Here is a 27225-nt window from a genome sequence, read left to right as displayed (position 1 = left end):
CCACAACACTTTCATTCTGCATTAATAACATTCAAAACACTCAACAACAGCGGAGCAGACTACGAGTCACCTACACTTTCGAATGTATTCGATTATAAATAAACACCAACATAGACGCATTACGTAGAAATGTAAGGTTTCTTCCTCACGATATGTTGTAAGTATCAATACATATCATTTCATCATGGAACAGTCACCGAAGAGCACCGCACGGCTTACCAGAGACGCACACACGGTAAGTGGATTTCATTTGAGCTAGCCCTTGAGCTGTGTGTCAAGGTTTCAACCTTAAACGTATCGAGTATTAGAATAAACTTTCAATGATATCATTTAATCGGATAATATTACTTACATATTTCGCATATACAGAGTGGAACGGAAACAATTAGACGATTAGCAACTCAAAGATGATCATTTTAATTACCCAAATGAATGCAAACTGCATACATAGAATTGCATTTTACCACAATCTTATTTTTTTTTAGTAATATCACTGATAGATTACAGGACTGGGCACAAGTGAATGTATAAATTCTCCTTTTTTATTTTTGATTGGATATATTTTGGTTGGCCTTCCTTTTGGAGATGTTGATTTCTTCCTATTGTATTTTCATCAACCTCAAACTATCAAGCAGTGGAAGGATGACATTAATGGATAGATATTGATAGACAACATAATGAGCTCACACTTCAATACTTTATCTGTTACCGGACGTCGGCAATCATATTTGCTTTGATAATTTTGCTGGCCGTCCAGAACAGTTTAGTGGTACTTCATTGCCTCGGGTTTTTCAGTCAGGGCGTCCTTCTTCCAACGATTCTCCTACTGTAGATCTTCTTTTGGATAATAAGATGCAAGAGTTGATATGTCGCATTGCTTAATCAAAGTATTCAAGTTTTTCTCGATGCTCTTTGGGATTCATCTGAGATAAAACACTCATTTGTGAAATTATCTGTCCAACGTAATATTCATTTGTAGATCCACAGTTTTCACGAGTGACATATTCAGAAGCGACTTTTTGCATAATGCTATACTATGTAGTTTAGTTTTAGCTCATATATATGTACTACTTATACTATCCCAAATCGAGGTCGATGATCTCATCTATTTCTCCATAAAACACAAGCTACACTTACACGAGCTGATCTTGTCTGAAATATCTTGGCTTATACAAGGGCAATGACAATTCGACTCGCTCCATATTAACGATCGCGAGCCTATAGAAACCCCCGAAAGCATGATCTCATCATACAGCTACGCACAAAACAACTTCAAGCTCGTAGTAATCTTCAGAGAATGATCGACCAGGATATAAACCAGTGCACCAGCCCCAGCGTCTGGAGTTCAGCCAACCCACTCCTCCATTATCGAGCAACTACCTCCTTTGCCGTACATACAATAATACTTGTATACTGAACTATAAAGAAACTTCTTCTAAAAACAGATGTGTTTCCATAGGCCGGGACACTGGTCAACACCTTCCTTGCCTAAATATGTATGAATTAAAGTTTTAATGTTTCAGGTTATAATCGTCTGATTTACCCTATATTAATAATAAAGTCATTCATTTAATTAATGTTATTTTTAGCATACATGTATAATGGATAAGACTAGTGCTGTCTTTTAGTCTATATGTATTTGAAAGATATGATATTTTATTTTTATTTACGCTTACACAAAAGCCAACTCACAATGACATGGACTTGGATGATTTGCTTCCGCACGTGGGGGAGTTTGGTCTGTATCAAAAATTGTTGCTTTGGTTGGTGTGTTTGCCTGCTTGTATCCCGTGTGGGTTTGGAGCTTTCAATCAACTCTTCATGACGGACGTTCCCGAACACTGGTGTGCCGTTCCGTATTTGATCAATAACACAAACATGACTGCAGAACAACGCAAGCAAATCTCCATACCCAAAGATGTGAGTACGTAATTGAAATCCGAACTTAAGCAGGTCATCAAAATGTTTCTCAAATTAGGTCGAATTTCAGTTGCATAAGTCCGGTGGTTTTAATCGATTTTGTAAGACCTTAATCCCCTTTCGTAACCTGTATCCTAAATTCGTGTTCTTCCGTGCTTGTAATTGGATTGTTGCTTCGCTCGTTTAACCCGCCTTACAAAAAAAAGCGATTGTGTTATTGTATAACCGTATCATTTTTACAGATATTTTTTGTAGGGAGACTCGAATCGGGGATACGACAAATGTTTGAGGTATCGCATGAATTGGACTGAAATGTCTTTACAAGATATAATACGATCAGAACCAGATCCGATGTGGGAAAAGGAAAAGTGTTTGGACGGCTGGGAGTACGACCGATCTGAAGTTGAATCTTCTTTGGTGATAGACGTGAGTCACTACACTACACACAAGTACACGTTTTAGATGGTTTATTATATATGAACTCAACTGTTTCTTTTTAGTTTGATTTGGTTTGTGATCATGCCATATACCCGACCTTAGGACTGGTTGCTTTAAATGCTGGAGGACCAGTCGGTGTATATTTTTTTGGTTTCCTTAACGATAAAATTGGCCGCAAGAAATCTTATTTTACCTGTCTAAGCGTGCTTATAATTGGCAGCTTACTAACTTCACTAGCGCAAAACTTTACTTGGTGGGCAAGTAGCAGAGTAATCGTTGGTTCGACTATACCAGCAGTTTATCAAATACCTTTCATCATATGTAAGTTATATTGTTTATAACCCTGGCATTCATAGTTCGTAATGGAATTCGTTATAGAGCTGGTTTGCGATTAGAAGTGCAAAAAATATATATCTGAGCATGAATATATGCTAAATTCCCTTTCACTAGTGCAAAACCGCTTCTTGTTGCGAACCACCTCTAGGACACATCATTTCCGATGTATTATATGACGCATTAAATTTGTTATCTTTTTATTTTAGCTTTAGAACTTGTGGGGCCGAATTACAGATCGTTTATTACCGTACTTACATGCATGTTTTATACGCTGGGTCTCATATTTCTGTCAGGGATTGCTTATTTGGTCAGAGATTGGCGTTACTTGGCATTAGTGACATCAATGCCATTTTGTGCTTATTACTTTTATTGGTTTTTCCTGCCGGAATCTCCAAGATGGTTGCTCGCCAAAGGTAGACTGGGAGAAGCTTTAGAAATATTAGAAAAACTCGCCAGAGTCAACGGTAAACAATTGCCTGAATCGTTCAAACAAAAGCTGAAGCAATTGATGATGATGAAAAGGACGCAAAGTGAAGAAGCAAGATTGCAGCAATCTTACACTGCATTCTCGTTGTGCAAAACGCCTAATATGCGATTGAAAACGTTTTTGATTACTTTGAATTGGTTCGCCAATGAAATGGTTTATGTTGGATTAAGTTATTATGGACCGTCTCTTGGGAGCAATCAGTATGTGAGCTTCTTTTTAGCATCTGCTGTTGAAATTCCGAGCTATATTGTATGTTGGATCATAATGGATAAATGGGGAAGACGATGGCCATTATGTTTATCAATGGTGCTGAGTGGTGTCAGTTGCATTATAACTGTGTCATTACCGCAAGGTATTTCCAGATTAAATCATAAAGCTTTTACATCAAATATATATATATATATATATATATATATATATATATATATATATATATATATATATATATATATATATATATATGTATATAATAGTTCCAAGTATCATATCAAAGCATCAGACAATGAAGATATTTTTACACCGACCTAATTAATTTTATTTTCATTCTTTTATCTCCAAAAGGAAGGTCGATTAAAATATCGATTAAGCTTGATCAATTTTTATTTTTATAAAATAACTTCATTTTATTTGAAATTAAAACTTATTAAATGTAATTTCCATCTGTATTTTTGAAGATGCTGTGATCACGACATTAGTGCTATTTCTGTTTTCGAAATCATTAATATCTGCCTCATTTCTGATAATCTATCCATTTGCTGGAGAACTCTATCCAACGCAACTTCGCGGTGTTGGAATTGGAACATCAGCGTATATAGGTGGACTTGGATTAATCGTCATACCGTTTATAACTTACTTGGTAAACTTACTAAATTATACTACTGCTAATGTTTAATATTCCCGTTTCATTATGTTAATTGAAATATAATCAGGGATCAGAAAATCTAGCTATGCCGCTTGTGATCATGGGAAGTATATCTGTGATTGGAGGGATTTCTGGACTACGTCTACCTGAGACTTTGCATCATAAACTGCCGCAAACGTTGGAGGAAGGAGAAGAATTTGGAAAAGATTGGTCCTATGTTGACTGCCTACGATGCATTCCAATAAGGTTGTCTTTCTAATAATTGTTTACTTGATTTTTATTATTACTACATATAATACTAATATGTGCAATTTTATAGACCACCTGCCGCCACAGATGCATCCTACGAAGACTTAGATCAACTGGAAATGAATCAAACGTTTATAACCGATCTTAGGAGTGAAAATGAGGAGATACCGAGGCGAAATTCTATGCGTCATCTTGTGCGACAAATGAGCGTCATGGACACTCAGAGAGTCACCGATGGAACAATGAAACTTACTTATTGGTTTTAAATATACAGAATTATATGTAATTGGTTGTTGTGTTTTCTTTAAAGTAATATATTTTTCAATAAAATAATTACAAAATATTCAATTTAATTTGTTTATATTAAAAAATATCCTAATAAAAAATGTGTAGGCATATTACTAATAAGAAAATAGATTACACACTAACATATCTAAAAATCCCATAAAAATATAATTATATTTTTATATAATTCCTTGAATGCAATAGCAATTACAAATAGATTTATAATAATAGGAATAAAGTACAATAAGAAATAATCAGATCACTCTTTGGAATACACTTACATATCTTGCATAAGTCAATAGATTGTACGAATCTCAGCTACATACGCAATACTAATGAATCACAATAAATTCAAAACCAGCTAGTTATCTTTGAAATCTTTTGCAAACCCATGTTAGACTAGCATATATAGAAATATTTTTATTTTATCTATGTACGTAGTAACAATAGATGAAGTTTTGTGATCATGTAAAAATTCGAACTCAGAATCGATCACTGATTACGTTTTCATGATCTAACAATATTTCATTATTTTATTTTGACCTTTTGAATTATTTTTATTTTCGTGATATTTAATATGTATAATAATTATTGTGCTTGTAAGTAATCAAAAAATTTCGAACAAAATCCGACAGCCGGAAGTAGAACTTTTGTCTAGTGTAATTGTTTCCCTATATTTGCAACTCAATTTGTATCGAAAATGTTCTCATAACCGGTACGTGTGAACGTGTATGTATGTTTAATTATCGAATTTTGTTTTTTGACTTTATATTCTTCAAATATAAAGATAAAGTCATGGGTTGGTCTCATCCGATTTTTTTTAGGTATGAACATAGTAATTTAGTAAACATAAAATTGTAAATATATAATACTATTATCGAATAAGAGCATTATTGCAAGCCCACAAATATTTTACCAACACATACTATCCCTTGACTTTTTTCATTTGGAATAAATTTTAATCGCTATTTAACAATGTAATTCTGAAAATCGTCAATATGGGTTTTAGAGTTAAAAAAATTAAGAAGCTTGAAACATTACTGAGTTTTTTATGCCCTCGATGGTACTTTTATTTTTGTAGATTAATTTACCATAAATCTGTGTCATTTTAGAAGTAGCTTCAAATCATAAAACTAATTCTGATAGCAATGACTATTCATTCTAAGAAGTGTGGAACACTGTATGTTCGGCATAGCGAGGACAGATACGGAATATGGAGAATAGAATATGTGGGTGAGAAGTATGAAGGGGTAGTGGATATAGCGGAGTGAGTGAAGAGATCAAAACGGCAATAGGTGGATCACGTAGCTAGAAGAATGGACGAGAGGTGGACAAAATTGTTGGAATAGTATTTAAGAGAATGTAATCGGATTAAAGGAAGGCCACAAGGAAAACGAGTGGAAAAAAAGTATATTTTTGACTTAAAATCTGCAAGGTAATTAATAATAAGTATTTCAAGGCAATAAAAATATCCGAGTTTTGATTACAATATTCACTATTGGCACAGCAATACAAGATTATCAATTAAAGACTGCAAAAGCCAAAAATATGTAAAAATTGCGCATTTTTTAAACGATTATATCTCACAAACAAGAATAAATTTACAAAAATCATTATCATATTAGAATTTAGTAGCTTAAAATTAGTAGAAATTGATTAGTCTCCGCTTCGATATATTTTGTTGCTCGGTGTAATTTATTAGCAACCTGGATTTTAAAGTACAAAAAATCCATTACACATTGCGATTGCGCAATGTAATAGATTTAGATAGATAGAAAACCGCGAATACGGAATACCTGGTATTCAAGTTCTCGTTAGTAGATATGATAGTCCGCGTGGATAGCTTTCGATGGATGGAATTTTCGGGTTACGTGATCGAAATTTTAGTAACGTGTGCGAGATCACTTTGTGCGGAATAATCAACGAACCGACTTTAAGTCGATCGCTTCCTATCAGAGTTTGCCAATTAATCTGATTTTTTTTATTGGTGAAGCGGTTCCTCCAACAAATTGGCAAAAACCATCCTACCCTCTATGTCACCACTATTTGAATGATTTCAAACATTTATTATCTATAACATTCATAGATGTCTCGCTAATTATTATATATAATATTTGTATTATGCTTATATTTATTTATTTATTTATTTTAATATACAAGTATACCACAGTGTCTTCACAGGTCACCCCAATATGACACTGTGGCCAGACAATACATAAAAGATCAAAAACATTAGAAAAAATAAAACAACAATAATAGAAAAAACAAATAAAATAAAAGATTTTAAAAATTGTACATAAAAATTAAAAATTGAAAAATTGAGAATTAAAAAATTTAAAAATCAAAAATTAAAAAAAAATTAAAATTACAAATTGAAAATAATAAACAAAAAAAAACACATATTAATATATAAATAGTTTAAATTGAATTAAAAGTAAAAAACAGTAAAAATACGGATAGATTATCCGGTGAAATATTGAAAATATCAATGTGATTGCTGACCAAATTCAAGCAGCGTAAGACTCGAGCGATTGGTGAAAAAGCAAGAACATTAGTTCTTGCTTTAATTGTTTGGAACAATGGACGCAATCAATAATTAATCAATGAGGCGAGATGGAACCCAAAATTTCATTTCTTCCAATATAGTTGGGTTGCAAATATCACCTCTTAATAATTTGAAGAAATGACACACAAGAAGCATATCCCTCCGATGAGATTGGGAACTATAGCCAACAGAACTTTGTAGAAAAGCACTAGGAAACAGTTGAGGGTAGTATCCAAACTCCCTCATATATAGATAGCGGAGGAACTTCCTTTAAACTCTTTCAATTTTTAGAGAGTGAGTTAATTCACTGGGACTCCATATAATGGCATCAGATTCCAAAATGCTTCGGACCAATGCGTTATAAAGAAGACACAAAACTCTTAAATTATTGAAATTGTGAGAAACCCAGCATCTTTGAAGCTTTATTGCACATATTGGAAATATGGATACCAAACTTCTATCTGCTCTCAAACGTAACGCCAAGGTCTTTTTTGGATAATGTTCTACACAGTGGAGTTCCACCAAGATCATACTGATATAATGTGGGGTTAGAAGACCGAGAAAAATATGTCTGTATTCATATGGTAAGGGGCCGTTCAAGTATTACGTAGGCAGATTTATTACAATTATTTACCCCCCCCTCCCCCTTGTCAGCAAAAGTAAGCAAATCTCTTACCCCCCCCTCCCATGCTTACGTAAACATTGGTACCTATATACATTTTTCTTTTAATGTATTCTGTTTTTTTTTTGTTGTCAATCGTACCGAAACGAAACAATAGATGAACCGGTCACAGGACAACTGGTCGCTATAGATCGGTCACACGTGATCACCCGTCACACTAAAACTGGTCACACCCTTGTAGGCATATAGTACAACTGAAATGATCTCATCAGTTCACTGCGACACATATCCAGGAAAGTCATTAACGCATGGCACACGCTCGCCTCGTCAAAAGGTCGACACGTGTCTGGGAAACAAAGGAAGAACACACTGAACCCATAAAAACCACGAACTACGTCCAGGCGTATGAACCCATAAAACCACGCTCGCAGCATAACTAGGGCAGCGCGAGTACCAAGAACAAAAGATGTGCACATGACACACTTCAACCCAAAACGTTTATAAAGCAACGCAGCAACCTCCACCGGCAGAGTGAGCCTCTAGAGTTCAACTAGATCACATCTCCAAAGAAACCTCTTCGTACATACAATAACCATTGTGTCAAATTGAACAAAAATAAACGATCCTCTTTCAAACTCAACTGAATTTCCATAGGCCGGGAAACGGTCGAAACCTTTCACTCGACCACCTGTTCTATACCCTAAAATCGGTCACGAGAAAACTGGTTGACTGATTTTAGGGTGTGACCAGTTTTAGTGTGACGGGTGATCACGTGTGACCGATCTAGAGCGACCGGTTGTCCTGTGACTAGTTCACATATGACTAGTAGTCCGTTTACCAGCATTAGAATACTTTAATCTCACTGTGGCAAAAATATGTAAAATTAATAACTGGTGTTTTCCCACCTCTAAAAAATTACACGACAGGTGTAAACGCGTTAATGAATCGATCGATATCAACAAGTGATTTGCGACAATAGCAGCCAAGTGCTTTACACATATTATCGCACATGAGCGATTGCCAATAATTCACACCGGTTCGCGTGTTGATCTTTGTTTCAACGGGCGATAAAAGTTGAGATAACGAGGGGACACATTCAGCTGGCCGTGAATAGAGGCGAGTTTGGATCAAGTTCGGAGCGGCATTCGACGTGTGGTGACACTGCGAGGTGCCGGCTGTCACTTGCGACGTCATCGGTCAAAGTCCCATCCCTAGTTCAGTATCTCGTTCGAAGCTCTCCAGGTCAGACATGGCGGCCACACGACTTCTGGGGGCGCTCAGCCCCTTCTCGCGGAGGACCCAAGCAGGTGAAGACAACCCCCACCCCCTTACCCCTCCACCCCCTCCCCCTCCCCCTCCCCCTCTCCCTCCCCTCCCCCCGAAACCGCGAACATCTCATTGATTTGCATCCGTTGATTCGGTTACTTAACCTCGCATGTTGGACTTCGGCCGCTCTGCATTTAGACATCACATGATCTTTCAATTTGTGTATGAATGACATGTTCGCCCTACATACGTATACTGCCCAAGTGTGAAGTTGCACATATGTACTGATGAAAAGTCAGTTGATGAAAATCACTAACTTTTCATTCAACTTTTTGCCATTCGATATTTTGTATTTCATTTTATTTATTTATTTATTTTTATTCTAAACAGACCATTGTGGCATAACAGGAATTCCTAAAGCGCCACAATGGTCAAAAAAATTTATGAATACACGATCTGTATTTGACGAGTCAGTAATTCGACATTCATATATTCCCAATCTCGATTGAAAGTGTATGAATTTGTTGAAATTTTTTCCGTTTTTGTTGTTATAAACGTCACAATTGATGTGATGCAATACTCGATTGCCGTTTTTCCTGCGTTAAAATATAGGTTTTTCATTTCAAATTGTCAGGTCAATTTTGAATGAAAAATCTGTATATATTTTATTTTTTATTTCAATCAAACATGTACAATACAATATTTCATCAAAGATACAATACAATCATATAATTAATACAGGCGGTTTTTATACAATGCGAATTCATACACACATCATCCACAGTGACATCTATGGAGAAATGTTTGCAGAGTTTCATTATAGAAATTGGCGAATCACAAGACGCTGAATAACTTGAGATATTGGAAAGGGAATGCCAATTTACAGAAACCGTTTCAATGAAAACCAGAAAAATTTGGCAATTGGACACAAACTAATGTCTGACCAACAGCTACTAGTAGGAATCGAACCGTGACCACTCCATTCGAAAGCATAATATGCTAACCGATAATACACGCTGCTGGTTATATATGTATATATTTACAAGTCTACAGTATTGATTGTGCCAATAAATAAGTAAATCGATTAAATGATTCAATTGCAAGAATAGTATAAAAAAAGTCTCCAATACGTATGGCTTTTTTTTACAGTGTTCTATAATGTTTATTCGTTTACTATTTCTTTTACTATATTGCACTGTTTTTATACTTGGTTTGATTGCATATTTATTTGTTGTAATGTGCATTCTATAATTGTATGGAAATAATGTAGCACATGTTATCAATGAGTGTTATATATACATATATAATTAGACATAAATACATTTGACCCCATCTATTATAGATATCTGGATTGTACGAATAGAAATAATATTATCCCACGAAAAATAGCAAATTATACTATTATATATTATTATAGGCTGGCAGCTTGGAACATAAAATTTTAAAAGAATCACGAAATAAAAAGTAGGACAGTGCATTATCATGTTTCATTCCACGTGATTATCTAACGACCAATATCTAATCCATTATCATGTGAAAAATCGATATTTTACGCTTTTTTTTATTATAATCCAGATAATTCCGGATGTACTGTTTATGTTATTTACATTTCGTTGATCTTTATTTTGTATTATTATGATGAATTTGTAAATTTGGAGTGATTTAGTTATTTGTCATCATTATTTACAGCCATTCATCATCCATTGCCCTGTCATTCGTCAAAACAAAAACTCGAGTACGCCTAATCTATACCATCGCGATCCTTGGTAAAACTCACCCCCTATAGTGTTTTCGGTGATATGTTGTCCTTGTACCGACAAAGTTTTGACACTGATCGATAACAGTGGTTCCTATATTTGAAGAAATGTAGGAGAAACTTGTCAAAATAATAAGATCGTACGAATTAACAATGATACGAGGATACGCCAATCACAGCTGGAGTCTGCAGACACAGAGTGGTACGCGGCACGCGTTTTTTTTATTAGTTTTACACATGCCAAATAAAAATGCTAGCACGCCTAATTTATGCCATCGCGATCCTTGGTAAGACTCACCCTCTGGAGTGTTTTCGGTGTATTTTATCCTTGTATTGACAAAGTTTCGACACTGATCGATAACAGTTGTTCCTATATTTGAAGAAATGTAGGAGAAACTTGTCAAAATAATAAGATCGTACGAATTAACAATGACGTGAGGATACGCCCATCACAGCTGGAGTCTATCTAGTCAAGGAGTGCCGTAAATATAGCGGTAAGGGGCACGTGTTTTTGTTAGTTCGGTGATTATTGCGCAAAAAGCGATCTTGTGCACGTTACTAAAATATCGATCACGAAACATCTGACACCCAAAACCTCCATCAATCGAAAGCTTCACACGTGAAATATTGTACTAACGATAAGTCAAGTGGCAGATATTCCGTATTCGTGAGTTGTGCGCGCTATCGCAATTTGTGCAATAATCCGTTTACTGTTTTTTTTTATTAGATAGTTTTTCACAGGCAAAACAAAATGTTAGCACGCCTAATCTATGCCATCGCGATCCTTGGCAAAACTCACTCCCTGGAGTGTTTTCGGTGATATTTTGTCGTTGTATTGACATAGGTTTGACAGTGATTACCATATTTGAAGAAATGTAGGTGAAACTCGTCGAAATAAAAAAAAATGGTTCCGCGACAAATCACTCACGGACTTTACACTCGACGGTTTATAGTTACGAATTAACAATGAAATGAAGATATGGCCATCACAGCTGGAGTCTACCTAGGCAAAGCTTTGCGCCCTTAAAATACACATAGTGGTACGCGGCACGTTTTATTTTACAAGCTTTTTATTAGCTTAATTCTGTTAGTTCAATGAAATTCTAGCTCCTTAAAAATTTTGTGATTTTGAACCACTTCAACTCTTCAGATCGCTTTGATATAGTAACGTAGGGACATTATGGGGATTAGCCGCTGCCTAAAGTGCATTCGGGGGCTAACAATGGAGACCCCCGAATTGGCCTAGCGGGACTCTGACCCAGTGTTCGGTATAATTCCTAGAACCCTGAGATCGTGCGACCGCGAAAGTGTGAGACTAACTTAAAACTGTACGTGCCTAAACTAGAGGATCGTAACCTTTGGATGTTCGCGGCACACATTGTTTACGACTCGTAGAGTTTGTCAGCTACGTACATACATATGTACTTCATCGGCAGTCGCTAGTTATTCCGTATATGCATAGGGACAAAACACTAACTAACATCGGTTTTCTCCCTCACACGCGATCTCACTCGCACGCATTAGGCCGAAGTGCTGTTCGGAGAACACATATTACCGCGGTGCACAAGTTACGATGCTCTGACCTAGACAATGGAGAAACAAACGGATCGGGGAAGCTGTAGTGAGCGACCTTCCCTTTTTAAGGAGGTACTTAGGCCATATCAGATCATTCTGGAACGAGCACTGGCTGCGTGTGGACCTCCTGAATCAGTCAATAAATGCTATGAAGTGACTTTGGCCTTTCATTTGGATCCTCCACCCACCCCTACGCAACAATATTTTACCGACATGCGACGGTTATCTAACATTAAAGTAATTTTTAGATAGTTTTGTTGATGCAAAAAAAGAACGCCAGCATGCTTAATCTATACCATCGCGATCCTTGACAAAAATCACTCCCTGGAGTGTTACGTTTCCATTTCATTTAAATAATGACATAAACAACAGTATATTGTTGTAACAATTGTATATTAGCACTAAATTTTACAAGTTTGCTTTTATATCGTACACAAGAAACATTAATTAAGCTACGGATTATAAAATACCTATGATGACGAAGTAATAATATGCATGTATTTTAAAATTTCAGCGAGATATCTCAGATACTCTTCAGCAACTGCCAAGGAGAGGGTACATTTAAAATGCAAAGTCATAGACGGCGTTTACGTGGTGACGTTTGATACCCCAAATTCAAAGGTGATTTTTATTATCTAAATCTGTTGATATCGTACGCACTTCACTGATAAATATCGACTTTTACGCTAGACATATTTTCATATCTGTAGGTGAATTCCTTGAATAATGCGGTTATGTCTGAGATGACATCTGTGATGAATGAGATTCAATCCGATCCCTCGGTGAGAGCAGCGGTTTTGATATCGGGAAAACCGGGATGCTTTATCGCAGGCGCCGATATAAGTATGTTGGAAAGCTTGAAAACCGTCGAAGAGGTTACTGCTGTATCGAAAACTGGTAATAATAATTGCTTATTCTGTGATGTAAGGTGTGCATAACGTATGATGATTTTATGCCATGTATGTATGTATTCGTAGGTCAGGCAATTTTCGATCGAATGGAAAATTCGCCAAAACCAATCGTAGCTGCTATTCAAGGTAGTTGTCTCGGTGGAGGGTTGGAAACTGCTCTTGCTTGTCATTATAGGATCGCTGTCAAGGACAATAAAACTACATTAGGTCTTCCCGAAGTTATGTTAGGACTTTTGCCCGGCGGTGGTGGAACTCAAAGGTATTTTTTTTATATTATTTCTTTGAATTAAGTTTTTACTTTATCTATGTATGTATGTACGTAGTAACAATAGATGAAGTTTTGTGATCATGCGAAAATTTGAATTCGAGATTTTGACTGATTCCAACTCGGAATCGATCACTGATCACGTTTACATGATCTAGAATGTGAGTGAATTTTTTTTTATTAAATGATTAATGATAAATTTTTTGTAGATTACCTCGTTTGACATCCGTGCCTACAGCTCTTGATTTGGCTCTCACTGGAAAGACTTTAAGAGCTGATAAAGCAAAGAAATTAGGAGTCATAGATTTATTAGTTGCTCCTTTAGGCCCCGGTAAGTTTCAACATGTGTTCATATTTATCGCTTTTTAAAATAGTTGAATAATGTTTTAATAAAAAATTTCAGGACTGGGTTCGTCTCTAGATATGAACAGTCAGTATTTGGAAAAGGTTGCTATCGGCATTGCTAGGGACATAGCGTCTGGTAAATTAAAAGTAGATAGAACCAAGAAATCGACAATGAACAAAATTTTAGAATTCGCTTTAGGATACGACTTTGTTAAAGATAAAATATTCGGTAAAGCGAGAGAACAAGTGATGAAGATGTCTGGCGGATTATATCCCGCACCTTTAAAAGTAACACTCACATTTTATTTAAAGCGTGTGTATGATTTTGTGGGGTCTACGTGACGAGACAGAATGTTAAATTACAGAAAACACAAATATTGGAAGGCAAAGATCGAAAATCGAAAGATCTTAAGTCGAAAGATCAAAAAAAAATGGTGCATGATAAAAGGTACATACTTAAGTACATACTCACTTAATTTGCGCGAGCAGGATACAACAGGAACAAGAGGAACATGCTTTTCCTCCCGTATTCTGCGCGCGCACATTAATACGGGAGGAAAAGCCTGTTCCTCTTGTTCCTGTTGTATCCTGCTCTCGCAAATTAAGTGAGTATGTACTGTTTACCATGCACCATTTTTTTTTGATCTTTCGACTTAAGATCTTTCGATTTTCGATCTTTGCCTTCCGATATTTGCGTTTTCTGTAATTTAACATTCTGTCTCGTCACGGAGACCGGATTTTGTGATACTACATATTAATTTTATCGACAGATATTAGACGTTATTAGAGCCGGCGTGGATAAAGGCAGCAAAGCAGGCTGCGAAGCCGAATCTAAAGGTTTCGGCGAGTTGGCAATGACTCCTGAATCTAAAGGACTGATTAGTTTGTTCAGAGGTCAAACCGAGTGCAAGAAGAACAGATTCGGTGCACCGGCTAGGAAAGTTGAAAAAGTAATGATTTTATTTGTATTTTAAATTCAATATCGAGTCTAGTTTTTCAGTATGATAGTGTAAATTTGTGCAATTTATAGATTGGAGTTTTAGGAGCTGGTTTAATGGGTGCCGGTATTGCTCATGTGAGCATCGACAAAGGTATCCACACGGTCCTCAAGGATACTTCAAATGCTGGTCTCTATCGTGGTGTCGGTCAAATTCAAACAGGCTTGGCTTTGAACGTGAAGAAGAAGAAGATTAATACGTATGATTAACTTTTCTCAACTGCATATATGTACATACATACATAGCTATCGAATTTATTTGTTTTAATTATTTGCTATTTTAGCATTCAAAAGGATAAATTGTTAGCCAACTTGGTTGGTACGTTGGATTACTCTAAATTTAAGGATGTCGATATTGTGATCGAAGCCGTGTTTGAAGATCTTAAAATCAAACACCAAGTTATTAAGGAAATCGAAGCTGTTGTACCTGAACATTGTATCGTTGCTACAAACACCAGTGCTATTCCAATTGGGAAGATCGCTGCTGGCAGTAAACGGCCTGAAAAAGTCATCGGTATATATTTGTTCATATAAATATTCATGTAAAATGTTCAGTGTGTTTAAAATGCGTCTTTTTCTTCAGGTATGCATTACTTTTCGCCCGTGGACAAGATGCAGTTGTTGGAAATCGTCACGCATCCCGGTTGCAGCAATGATACTATCGCCTCGGCCGTTCAAGTCGGTCTCAGGCAAGGGAAAGTAGTCATCACTGTTGGAGACGGGCCCGGTTTCTACACTACTAGAATATTGGCAGCTATGATGAGCGAAGCCTGCAGGTTTGTAAAAAATGTTATTTTGTAATTATATTTAAGCGTATTAGTATTGTCGTGTTCACTTGTTAATATTACTTTTAGACTTTTACAAGAAGGAGTCGGTCCGAAAGAGCTTGATACATTATCGAAGAAATTCGGATTCCCTGTCGGTGCTGCTACTTTGATCGATGAAGTCGGAATTGATGTCGCTTGTCATATCTCCGCTGATTTGTTGAAGGTAAGAGATTGTTTTGTATATTCTCTTGTATATGTTATTTCTTTTCATTCAATATTTGTTTTTATTTTGTTAGGCTTTAGGTAAGAGACTGCAAGGTGGTGATCCAAACTTGTTGGCTGACGCTGTGAAAGCCGGATTTATGGGTCGAAAGAGCTCTAAAGGATTGTATATTTATGAAAAAGGATCAAAACGCAAGGAAATCAATCACGAATTCACTGATATTCTTAAAAATAAATATCAATTAGTATCTAAGGGTGTAAACAGTGACGAAGATATGCAATTGAGATTGGTTTCCAGGTAAAATATTTTTGCATTCCCCATTCATTAGTGGTTTAAAAAATCGAGTGTATCTATTTTTAATAAATAATTTTAGGTTTGTAAATGAAGCTATTCTGTGCTTGGAAGATAAAATTTTGGCAAATCCTTTGGAGGGCGATATCGGCGCTGTGTTTGGTCTCGGTTTCCCGCCATTTACCGGAGGTCCATTCAGGTATTTAACTGTTAATGATTACATTACAATATATACTATATAACAAATTTAAAATATTGATTTAAAAATTCAAGATTTGTGGACACGTACGGTGCTGGAAAGCTCGCGAGCAAAATGGAACAATTTGCATCGATCTACGGAATTGAATTCGCTCCATCACAGACGCTATTAGACATGGCCAAAGACTCCAGCAAGAAGTTCTACAAATAAACTGCGCATTTTTATTACGTAGACATAAATTTGCTCGACTCAATTCTGAAGATCACTGTTTTTCATTTCATAAAGCTGTATATAATTTCATCAACATCTTTTGTATCGATTTCATTATAAATATATGTATATACATTTAAGTCATTATGAAGTGGAATAATATTTGTGTAATGTTGAGCTATGGAAATCTCATTATTATTCTGCATTTTCTTTTTTTTTTCTTCTTTTTATTATTATATATTTTTGAATGCTTCGTTTTAGTTAGCATATAAAAAAACTAAATTGGTTTAATAAAAAAAAGTTGCGGTATTTATATATGTATTTTTATTATAATTTAAAAAGAATGTTATAAGCAATTAATAAAATTAAATTTAAGAAAGTAGTATGTGAAAGTATTGTGAAGGGCATTTAGATTGCAATTTATAGTGGATTTATTGAGAAGTATATAGAATATATTGTAATGGTCTATAATAAGTAATATCAACAGGATTATTATTCTTTTTTTTAATTTTTTATATATTAAGCGATAATGTGCCTTCCAAACTCGTAATATATTGATAATGATTTAGTACAATACTCAATTATACAATAAAACTTATTCTGTAAGACGTATTGCCAATCTATATACATACATATATACATTATCGGACTATTTACATATGAATATTAACTCAATTATTTTCATAAACATATTTAAATATAAATTGTACATTCTAATTGTTACTGTTGTATGGTATATCGTCTGTTATTTTTTTATTACAATAAATATGTCAAAATAAAATATTTGTATCATTTTGATTAATTCCCAATATCGTTCGATAGTAAATTCATATTTGAAAACAAATGAACTTGAAATATTTAAATAATTAAATAAATTAAATTACATTTACATTGCAAAGTCAATCAAACAGTTGAATCTTTGAAACTATAGTATCAAATATATAAATATGTAATAATTATTGCACACTGCTGAGAGCTGATAGTTCAAAAAATTGATACAGTAAATAAAAACGAAGCTTTCGAATCATTTTTTATATAATCTATACTCATTTTAATAAGCCTGGTGCTGTTTTATGTTACAGTTGATGAATGGACGCCATTTTGAAGCCGATGGAATAAGAAGTCGTCACTTATCTGGCAGGTCTTAGAAATAGGTATTTGAAAAGTTGATGAAAGCTTTTGAGCTTTAGATTTTATTACGTCTATTATATAAAATTGATTTAATATACATAATTTAAATATATATATATATATATATATATATATATATATATATATATATATATATATATATATATATATATATATTAGTTTCTGCCTATGAGAAAGATAAATTATTTGGTTATAATATACGCAGCGTTCGTTGCCAACTGGGACCGACGGCGTATACGCACAAGGCTTATGATCACATTTATATATTTAGTCCATTGTTATTTTATCTGAACGAAGGTTATCTATTTGCTATACTTAAAGATTAGCTCAATATTGTCCTCTTCCACTCGTACTTCTCTAATCAGTACAAAAGTGACAAATCTGACAGCTCTGATTGCAATACAAAACATCTGATAATATTCATCATATAATCGATCACTTGAATGAAAACCCTTCTATGTAATTACACTCTCTTTATTCTATACATTTTAATATACTAGCTATTCGTTGGAAATCTTATGTCACACTTATAATTTTTATAAGATTATCAAATGTAGAGATGTTCATATAATTTTGATAAAGTTTAGTTTTAGGTGTGAGATTAATCGAATCACAGGATTTTTCAATTTGTTTCAAAGATATGTGGAAATATGAGAAATCTTGATACAATCATAGCATTTTATAACAATTTGGATCAATCTTTCGTTTTTCGTTTCCACACGAATTAGGAGCGGGTTGAGAGTTTCCATGAAAATGTTTATTTTTCGATGACCATTTTCAGGGTTATCTATGTAGTTATCTAGAATAGTAATTTAGGGTTTGTTTGAATTAGCTACAATTTTTATACCTGCTTTCTATTGGATTACTAAATAATTCTAGTTGGAAATGTTCATTTTCAGCGTGGCGGGCTTTCAATAGAAAATACTTCAGCACTCGAAGGGTTAATGTAGTTTTGTTGCTATTTTCGTATTCTAATGATGTCTAAAGACTTTCCAAATGATGTCATATATTTTTTGGCAATACATATACATAATGTAAGAAACAGTCAAAATCCCAAGGTCTAATTTTCTTCCGATCACAAAAATTCATCTATTTGATTTTGATTTTTAAATGCTTTTTATTGTTCATACATAAATTATGTTCCCAATATATCATAGTTCTATTCTAAAACATAGCTATTGATCCAGTTGTCATTATCTATTTTACACATTATTTTTCTTGTTAGTATGTATGTATATATATATGTAGTATTATTTTATGTCAATGTAAGTGTATACAGCATAATAGGAAAAAACTTTCCGCAACCTAAAAACTAAAAAGTCATCTATTGATGCTTCGTATATTTTATTTTATACATTTAATTTTTACCATATATGCCAAAACAGGTTGTCCCAAAGTGACACCTATGGCTAAACTTGCACATAAATAATAAACACATTCTACAATGTAGGTATATTAAACAATCAACAAATTCGGATTTGCGATGAATTTGCGAAAAACAGAGAGGGGGGATGCCGATTTTATTAAATCCGTCACAACAATTAAGTTGGATAAAATGGCAAACCCCAACAGGATACGGTCGATCTGGATTTAATAACCATCTAAATATTGCCAGCAGCGAGTATAAATCAAATAATTACTCGATTCCGGCCGGGATTTGAACCGTAGACCTTTATGCTGGTAAACAATGGTTTAACCAGCGAGTTACGCTGTAGCTGTATATACATATGTACAATGTAGGATATGCTTGTCAAGAGACATGGGCGGTAGAATAAAATGAGACTTGTTGGGCGAATTACAACATTGCTTATGTGACGGAGCGCCACAACGGACTAATCGTTCGACGCGTTAATCATTAGCTTTGTACAATATGACAACTTAACCATTCGTCAACTCATGCATGCCAACCTAATAATTCATACATGCATTATTCTAGGTTATAAAACTAAATCTATTATGTATGTATGTAGGATCCTGGATGCAGGGGGTTTCAAATGATACACATTGAGTAGCTTAGACAGTTTTTATTTGTGTCTTAACTTCGGGAAAGCCTTACGGCAAATGAACCCTACACACGCTTCGCACTATGTCCGTTCGCTAACCACACATTCAGCAAGTTCGAAAATTTTTCCTACATGTTTGTAAGTTTGAACTTTTATTTCGTTGAAATTTCGACAGGAAAAATACTAACAAAAAATAAAACTAAACTTATTTATTTTACATACATAACATATATACCAGGAAGTCCTAACAGGTAAACCCCAATGCGCCTTTCTGGCCAATTACAAACAATGCAGCAATTTTATTACATAAGTCGCTGAATTACGCGACACTGAAACACTCGAAATTAACGAGACGTCTATGAATTTTGTACATAAATTTTATTGTAAATAAATCATGCTCAAACAGTGGTGACATAGTGGGTAGGATGGGTTTTTAGCCACTTTAATTTTAATTTAATCAAGGAGGAACCGTTTCAACAATGAAATCAGAAAAAAATGGCAAACTCTGATAGGAAAGGATCGACTTGGAGTCGCAAATATCCAAGTCTGACCAGCAGCATTACAGATAATATACTCGGAACAAATTCTTTTCAATCGAGGTCAATTCACGGGATCGAACCCGGCGACCTCTCGGCGCTAGGCCAAAGCCATGCTGCTGGCCTGAAAGACTTTCAAACAAATATGAGGAATTATATAATATTCAGTTTGGCAGTTTTATTGAAACTTTGAAACAGCTGATAAATTGAGTGTTGTGGACATTACACCATCACTATCCGAGGATGCGATATACGGTAATTGGATTATTAGTCACATTACGATCGCCCAAAAGATGATTTTTGCCATGAAAATCGCGTATATGGAATATTTGGCACTCGAGTTCTCGTTAGTATGATAATTATCGTTAGTATGATGGAGCTTTCGGCTGCCAGATGTGCCGTTATAGAGATTTGAGTGACTTTTGGGCGAGCGCTTTGTGACCAATAATCACCGAACCGCGATATACATACATATCTTCTAATGCCGAATCCATATTCGGACGTAGGCGACTACCATGGGCAGACATTGTTTATGGCCCGTGCGAATTCTTCTCTATCATGTGCATGTCGAAATAACTTTTCGAGACCAAGTCCCATCCATGCCCTGATATTCTGGAGCCAAGAGAGCTTCTTTCTCCCAAGCCACCGTTTGCCTTCTATTTTCCCTTTTATGACTGTTTGTAGAAGGAGATGTTTGGGGCCGCGAATAATGTGGCCAAAGTATTCCATCTTACGGCGCTTCACCGTGTCAAGAAGCTCTCTCTTTTTATGAAGAAGCTGGAGGACTGTTTTGCTGGAGGACTGGAGGACTTTAGCATCTTCCGGTAACACCACATTTCAAAGGACTCTATCCTGTTCATGGATGCCACTAACAGCGTCCACGTTTCGCATCCGTACAGCAACACCGACCATAATATGCAGGACTCTTAAGCGCAATTTCATAGACAACCTTCGACAACACAAAACAGTTTTCATACTGCTGAAGGTATTTCTCGCTATTTCGATCCTTCTTCTTATCTCCATTTCGGAACTGACGTCCGTATGGATCATTGCTCCTAGGTATAACCGCGATATACATATATGTACATACGTGAAAGTTCTAGAGCGCCAAAATCGGCAGGAATTTTCCGCGGGTTGGAGACCACTGGCGTGCTTCAGCTTGGAGCGGTCTCATGTGCACCGCGCGACTCACCCGGATGTGAGGATTTTCCAGTTGATCGAATGCATGACCTTCATCTCTGTTTCGCGAACTGATTTTCCGGGGGGGAGGCTGGGTGGGTGGGTGTTTTGCGAGAGGGGAGGGGACGCACGCGCGTATAAATACACCTGATGTCGGGCGGCCCGCCGCACAATGGAATCGCCCGTCCGACAAATGAAAACTCGCTTTTCCGGAAACTCGGTCCGTCCCGCCACGCTTTCTTCCGATCCGCATCCCGATCTCGCAAAAATTCTATGTAAAGCGCCACTTTCGCACCAGACGCAAGCAGATCGGCGCCGAAATGCTGTTCGGGCTTCACGTCGTCTATTTCGATTGTTTCCGGTCCAATGAACTATGTACTTCATTCTTGAGTTTCTACGCAAATGTGTATCATGTACATATATACATATGTACATTAACGGTCTATTGAACTATTATATGTATCATGTTTTGCGTTTTTTCAAAGTGCCAGCCGCTCTCTCTATCTCCCTATGTATTATATACATATGTATAGGTATATATTCGTAATTTATCATTTGTAGTATGCGAAATGTCAACTCGGCTTTTCTTTCTCGTTTGACTGGAAAACACTTTTTTGCCTGTATAAAGTAGGTTACCGAAATGCCAATCGAAAGTCAATAGAAATTATATTTAAAGTTGGCCGACCATGCGTGTGATTTTTTAGCATTTTCACTGCAAATGTTACAAATTTTCCTCAGAAGCTCATACGCAATAATGCCATTCGATTTTCGTGACAGCGCGTTTTCATCAAATCTACATACATCTGTTAAACCAAACTTCTTAATTTTTTTATTATATACTTACTTATATACCAGGAAGGCCTAACAGGTAGACCCGAATGCGCCTTCCTGGCCAATTACAAACCGAAATTATCGAGACATCTATAAATTATAACTTGTAAATAAATTTTATTGTACATTAATCATACTAAAATAGTGGTGACATAGTAGATAGGAAGGTTTTTAGTCAATTTTAACCGAGGAATTCTTTCAACAATGAAATCATATAAATTGGCAAACTCTAGACTTGGAGCACAGATATCCAAGTCTGACCAGCAGTTTTAAATATTAGCACGGGATCGAACCCGGTAATCTTTCGGTGCTAAACATAAACGCAACCACCGAGCTATACTGCTGGATATGTATTATAGATTCAAGAACAAGCTCCTGTTTGATCTTTTCCGAAATTGATTTCATCACCAATGATTGCTGCCAAGCAAAATTTTATTTACGATAATATTTAACAACAAGCTTCTGGAAAATCATTGGATAACAGCAATAGTCTTGAAGTAATGCGGTATTGATATATCGCAAAATGAGCGCGATATCGGATGACTTAAATGGATTCTTAGAAAGGAGATTAATTATAGGCCGATCGTCCAATGATTTAGCCAATTTTATTGCAAATTAGTCTGAACGCTATTTCTGACTGTGAATGTATTCGCATATTATACTAGTGAATGAAATGCGCTTTTTCCCCTCACATTTTGTGCCCGTCCTGCCAAATGTCAAGTAAAATGACAATAGGGTGTATTTTTAGAATGGTTTGAATTGACCGTCGCTTATTTAATGACTCCATGTCCATATGGTATAATCGATAAAAGCTATGAAATTGCATTATCGCAACTGCATTTCGTATGATTTATTATGGCGTGAACGTTTTTGGCGGTGTAAATAAATGCATGCGTTTAGGTTTACTTTTTACGTCTTTATGAGTAATGTTTATTTTATACGAGTGACTTATGTTTTAAATTTCGATGCTACCGAGTGAGATGAAAAAAAATATACGATGTTGATTTATTTTTATCGTATTCTCTGTTGGGAATTTATTGCCCAACCCAACATTTTTTCTCCAGGTCCATATTGAACGTTAATGATTTCGACCATTTTACTTATTCATCGAAAATTCAGTTGTTGTTGTTGGGATGCATACGAATGCGATATCTTGAAGTAGGCAGTATATGATTAAATTAAAGATTTTTTTAGGTGATAGGAGGAGGAGCAAGTTGGCTTAAGATTACAGCTTCCATGCTTTTCTTATTCTATACATATGTATATTCGATACTTTGAATTGAATTTCTTTTACAGCAAGAGTTTTTTGCTCTAAAAGAAATTTACTCTAAAAATATTGCCTGAACCATTAGCGAAGTGAAATATATAAAAACCTTGCAATAAAAAGTAAATGTTATATAAAAATCATAATATCAATCTCAAATTCTGTAACTATCTCAAAACTGGTCTCAAAACTGGTCTCAAAACTGGTCTCAAAACAAAGTCTCAAAACTGCTGAAATCTCTTTTCAAACTGTTCTTGAATTACTCGAAGGTGTTTAGTTTAACCAATAATAATACGTTGAATTCACTGTCACTTGTCATTTCCTTCATATTTGGGAAATGCACGAGAGACAGAAATAAGTTTACAGAACCTATAATTTTAGTTACACGGTCTTTTACCTGTAGCTCCCAAATTTAAAAAAATCAATGACTGTGATAAAACCCAAATCCACCAGCTAAATCTGATCCGTTTGACAGGGAATCGTAATTGATTAATTACTTAATAGTTAATTTCATGTTCTTCAGCATTTCGAAATTCAGCGATTTATGTAATATAAAGTGCTGCAATGTTTGTAATTGGCAATTGGGGTTTGTGCGCATTGGGGCTTTCCTGTAAGGCCTTCCTGGTATATATATATGTATATGTAAAAATAAAATAAAATATGTAGATATAGTTCTTCTCTTAGCAATATTTCCCTTCCTTTAAATTTTTATTGTTAAGTAATTTTTCCAATTCTTAGTATCCTATATATCGTAAATCTACCACTATTAAAATTTTTTCGTGTTTGTTTTTAATTTACATATATTATTGGTGACAAATTATAGCAGAATAAAACTTATTTTTACTGTACATACATAAATACATACATAGAATCGGGACGTCACTGACTGAATACTGTATGTTTCAGCATTTTTTAAATAAATGAATAAACATACATGGAGTATGCATACATGGAGTTGCTTGGGAAGATGAAAGTTATTAAAAAATCCTTCTAAGAGATGAGAGGATAGCATACGAAATTTGGCTCCTTTGTAGAATTTCATAGGGGACACTCTCGTTTTTGTTTGGATGCCTTTCAATCCTCCTAAAACTCTTTTGGGATCTTAGTTTGAATGCCGTACCAAAATTGTGGCCCTAAGTTGAAAACTGAAGTTTTGTATAGCAAACAAACATACTCGCCTCAGCGATTTTGTATGAGAGCCCGTCGAATCTAGGATAGGCATCGTCACAAATTGACTCATTTAACAATTTAAAGTCACCCCACTTGAAAGAATACAAACCTTTAAAGGTAGCATTGAAAAAAAAGTCGTGTAATCCGTGTCATTCATTTTTCAACGTGTATAAAGACTCGCTTACACAGAAATTTCTAAATTCATGAGCATAGCAGAATTACCCGATGTATGTATGTAAATCCCTAGCTGTTGAGTATTTCAGATTGTAAGCATTACATTTTAACAAGAACAAAGAAGATCGAACTAATTTTGGAAAAATACATTCATTAATAGACTTCTTTTGCTTATTTTATATTGTTGCAAGATATATTGGAGAGTCTAAACACACCTTTACAAAACTCGAAATCCTCAGCGGTAGTCATCTAGGGTTTGTTTGGATTAGCTACAATTTTTATAGCTGCTTTCTATTAGATTTATAAATAATTCTAGTTGGAAATGTTAGCGAAATTTTCAGCGTAGTGGGCTTTCAAAAGAAAAGGCTTCAGCACTCGAAGGGTTAGTGTAGTTTTGTTGCTATTTTTGTATTCTAATAAGACTTACTTTTTTTTGGCAATAAATATAAATAATGTAAGAGACAGTCAAAATCCCAAGATCCAATTTTCTTCCGATCACAAAACTTCATCTTTGATTTTGATTTTTAAATGGTTTTTAATGTTCTTAAATAAATTATGGTCACAATATATCTTGGGCCTATTGTAATAATAATTGCGATAAATTTGCGAAAAACAGAGAGGGGGGATTGCCGATTTTATTGGATCCGTCAAAAAATTAAGTTAGATAAAATGGCAAACCCTACCAGGATACGGTCGATCTGGATTTAATAACCATCCAAATCTTGCCAGCAGCGAATATAAATCAAATGATTACTCGATTCCGGCCGAGATTTGAACCATACACCTTTTTGCTGGTAAACGATGGCTTAACCAGCGAGCTACGTTGTGGCTGTATATATGTAGGATATGGTTGTCAGGAGACATAGGCGGTAGAGTAAAATCCAACTTGTTGGGCGAATCACAACATTGTTTATGTGACGGAGCGCCACAACGGACTAATCGTTAGAAGTTTTAATCATTAGATTTGTACAATATGAAAATTTAGCCATTCGTCAACGCATGCATGCCAACCTAATAATTAATACATTCGTTATTCTAGGTTATAAATCTAAATCTATTATGTATGTAGGATCCTGGATGCAGGGGATTCTAAATGATACACATGGAGTAGCTTAGACAGAGTTTTTATATGCGTCTTATCTTTGGGCAAGCCTTACGGCAAGTAACCCCACACACTCTTCGCACTATGCCCGCTCGCTAACCACACATTCAGCAAGTTACCTTTAATTTTACTTTACTGAAACTTTACCTTACCTTTTTGCTATGGCTTAACTGGCGAGCAACGCTGTGGCTGTATATATGTACTCTGTAGGATATGGTTGTCAGGAGACATTATCTATTTTAAACACTATTTTTCTTGTTAATATTTATGTATATGTATAGTATGTAGTATTATTTTATTTCAATGTAAGCTTATACAGCATAATAGGAAAAAGCTTCCAACAACCTAATAAAAAACGTCACCTATTGATGCTCCGTATATTTTAATAATTCTAGTTGGAAATTTTCAGCGCGGCGGGCTTTCAACCGAAAAGACGTCAGCACCCGAGGGGTTAAGCCCGATCCACAAGTTTTGCGCGGCTGAAAAAAAGTTTCAAATCGTTCGGTGCAAAATTGAATCGACAGTTTTCCAGTGCGGTCGGTCCAGGATGCGATGCGGCGGAAGCTGAGGGGGAGTGCAGGGCGGCGGACGATAAGGCGATAAGGGGTGCGGGCACGTGTCCTCAGAGTCGAGTCCGCGGCAATTTGTCGGCTCATCGGTTATTTTGAATAGGCGTGGGGCTTGGTTTGCGCGCGCAGGGGGCGGCGGGTGGGGTGTGGGCGGGCGGTGGGTGGGAGCGGGTGATCGGGTGAGGCAGTCAGCGGCGATGGGCGGCGGTCGGCGGCCGTGCTCGGCGCGCCGCCCCACACCGCATGCCGCCCCCACATGAACTCGCCGCACGGTGAGGCGCCCCTGGGCTCGGCGGCCGTGCCGCCCCCCGCAACCGCCCCTAGCGGCGGCCGCTTCGACTTCGACGACGGCGGCACCTTCTGCGGCGGCTGGGAGGACGGCAAAGCCCACGGACACGGTGTCTGCACTGGACCCAAGGGACAGGGCGCCTACTCCGGATCCTGGCACTACGGCTTCGAAGTCTCCGGCGTCTACACGTGGCCCAGGTTTACATACATACATGCACACATATATCTACATACATATATACATATGTACACACAACGCCAAATTTGAACATGCACGTGCGCGCTAATTAATTTTAGACGCCGATGCCCCTCCACCTCCTCATCCTACCTCCCTGTCGCGCATCTCGAGTTCTCGTGTAATGTGTGTGTGTGTGTGCGTGTGAAAAGTGTGCGGAGAAAGCTTTGGTC

The 27225-nt window shown here is 36.0% G+C and overlaps 3 protein-coding genes and 1 long non-coding RNA gene across 5 annotated transcripts in view; all 4 read left to right on the top strand.

Annotated features, from left to right (window-relative positions):
• LOC143921341 (uncharacterized) overlaps positions 1-27225 on the top strand; it is a 658293-nt gene that overhangs the window by 379705 nt on the left and 251363 nt on the right. The window lies entirely within an intron of this gene.
• Positions 1699-4638, top strand: CarT (Carcinine transporter). 2 transcript variants are annotated; one of them, XM_077444421.1, is made up of 7 exons: positions 1699-1924; positions 2180-2346; positions 2421-2679; positions 2901-3533; positions 3856-4037; positions 4111-4289; positions 4363-4638. In XM_077444421.1, exons 1-7 carry the CDS (start codon positions 1699-1701, stop codon positions 4556-4558), a joined length of 1842 nt encoding a protein of 613 aa, XP_077300547.1. In that variant the 3' UTR covers positions 4559-4638. The 2 variants fall into 2 exon arrangements, with proteins under 2 accessions (XP_077300547.1, XP_077300548.1); XM_077444422.1 differs by having other exon boundaries at positions 1822-1920; positions 2176-2346.
• On the top strand, positions 8851-17321 carry Mtpalpha (monolysocardiolipin acyltransferase Mtpalpha). Its single transcript, XM_077445132.1, has 14 exons — positions 8851-9051; positions 12856-12962; positions 13052-13238; positions 13319-13511; positions 13727-13848; positions 13921-14150; positions 14633-14812; positions 14893-15059; positions 15144-15373; positions 15443-15635; positions 15714-15849; positions 15923-16146; positions 16223-16339; positions 16414-17321. Exons 1-14 carry the CDS (start codon positions 8994-8996, stop codon positions 16547-16549), a joined length of 2280 nt encoding a protein of 759 aa, XP_077301258.1. The 5' UTR covers positions 8851-8993; the 3' UTR covers positions 16550-17321.
• LOC143921344 (uncharacterized) overlaps positions 26949-27225 on the top strand; it is a 105547-nt gene continuing 105270 nt past the window's right edge. Inside the window, exon 1 of the long non-coding RNA XR_013261423.1 lies at positions 26949-27015. This is a non-coding gene — a long non-coding RNA (uncharacterized LOC143921344). The remainder of the gene's footprint in view (positions 27016-27225) is intronic.

Source organism: Arctopsyche grandis, chromosome 13 (assembly GCF_051622035.1).
Source record: "Arctopsyche grandis isolate Sample6627 chromosome 13, ASM5162203v2, whole genome shotgun sequence".
NCBI lineage: Eukaryota > Metazoa > Arthropoda > Insecta > Trichoptera > Hydropsychidae > Arctopsyche > Arctopsyche grandis.
The sequence above is the reverse complement of the archived record's forward strand: the minus strand, read 5'-3'. Positions and strand labels throughout refer to the sequence as shown.